Consider the following 716-nt stretch of genomic DNA (forward strand, 5'->3'; position numbering starts at 1 on the left):
TATTACATGGAATCTATCGGTTGATAAATGAAGGCATAATATATCTCAGATTAAACAAAAGATGCTTGTTTGATTTATAAGTAAGCTAACAACAATTAAAATTGGGTTAGTAGGACCCCACAAGGATATAACAGAATGTTTTTTTTGGCCTGTGTCAGAGTAAAGAGAGCCAGCATTGCTTCATACTGTTCCCTTCTGAACTAAAACTGATACCAAGTCACCCAAGATGTGGACCTGTGTACAAAATATGACATTGATTTAATTTTCAGATTCAAACTTCGAGTGGATTGGCGAAATTGAGGATGGTTCTCTCCTGTGCCGCTGGGAAGAGGAGGTGCTTGTGAGAGGGCCAGCAGACAGCTCTGGTGATGGTGGGCCTGAAGGAGCCACCAGTTCACTTGCCTTTGCTACACAGATTGCTATTGCAACTCCTGATCTTCAGTGCACTCAGGTAAATCATTAAAAAAAATATAGGCTTTGTGTGTTATAGTTAAGGATATAAAATAATTGTATGTAATACACTAACCTCTGGAAATTTGATATATATGTAATGCAGAGTTCTTCCTGTATATAAAAGGATAGCTAGAATGTCTCCATTGATAAGATGAGAAATATTTTAGATGAAAAAACACTGCACATCTCATATTATCAAAGGGGAAGACCAACTTAATCATGGGAAAACTCATAGATTACCAGTCAATTAGTTAAGACACATA

General features: G+C 36.9%; 1 protein-coding gene across 1 annotated transcript in view; it reads left to right on the forward strand.

Moving 5' to 3' along the window:
• LOC119594533 (protein pigeon-like) overlaps positions 1–716 on the forward strand; it is a 22,146-nt gene that overhangs the window by 1,072 nt on the left and 20,358 nt on the right. Inside the window, exon 2 of the mRNA XM_037943564.1 lies at positions 270–451. Within this exon, the coding sequence (XP_037799492.1) occupies positions 270–451 (182 nt within the window). The remainder of the gene's footprint in view (positions 1–269; positions 452–716) is intronic.

This window comes from Penaeus monodon, chromosome 34 (assembly GCF_015228065.2).
Source record: "Penaeus monodon isolate SGIC_2016 chromosome 34, NSTDA_Pmon_1, whole genome shotgun sequence".
NCBI classification, from domain to species: Eukaryota; Metazoa; Arthropoda; class Malacostraca; order Decapoda; family Penaeidae; genus Penaeus; species Penaeus monodon.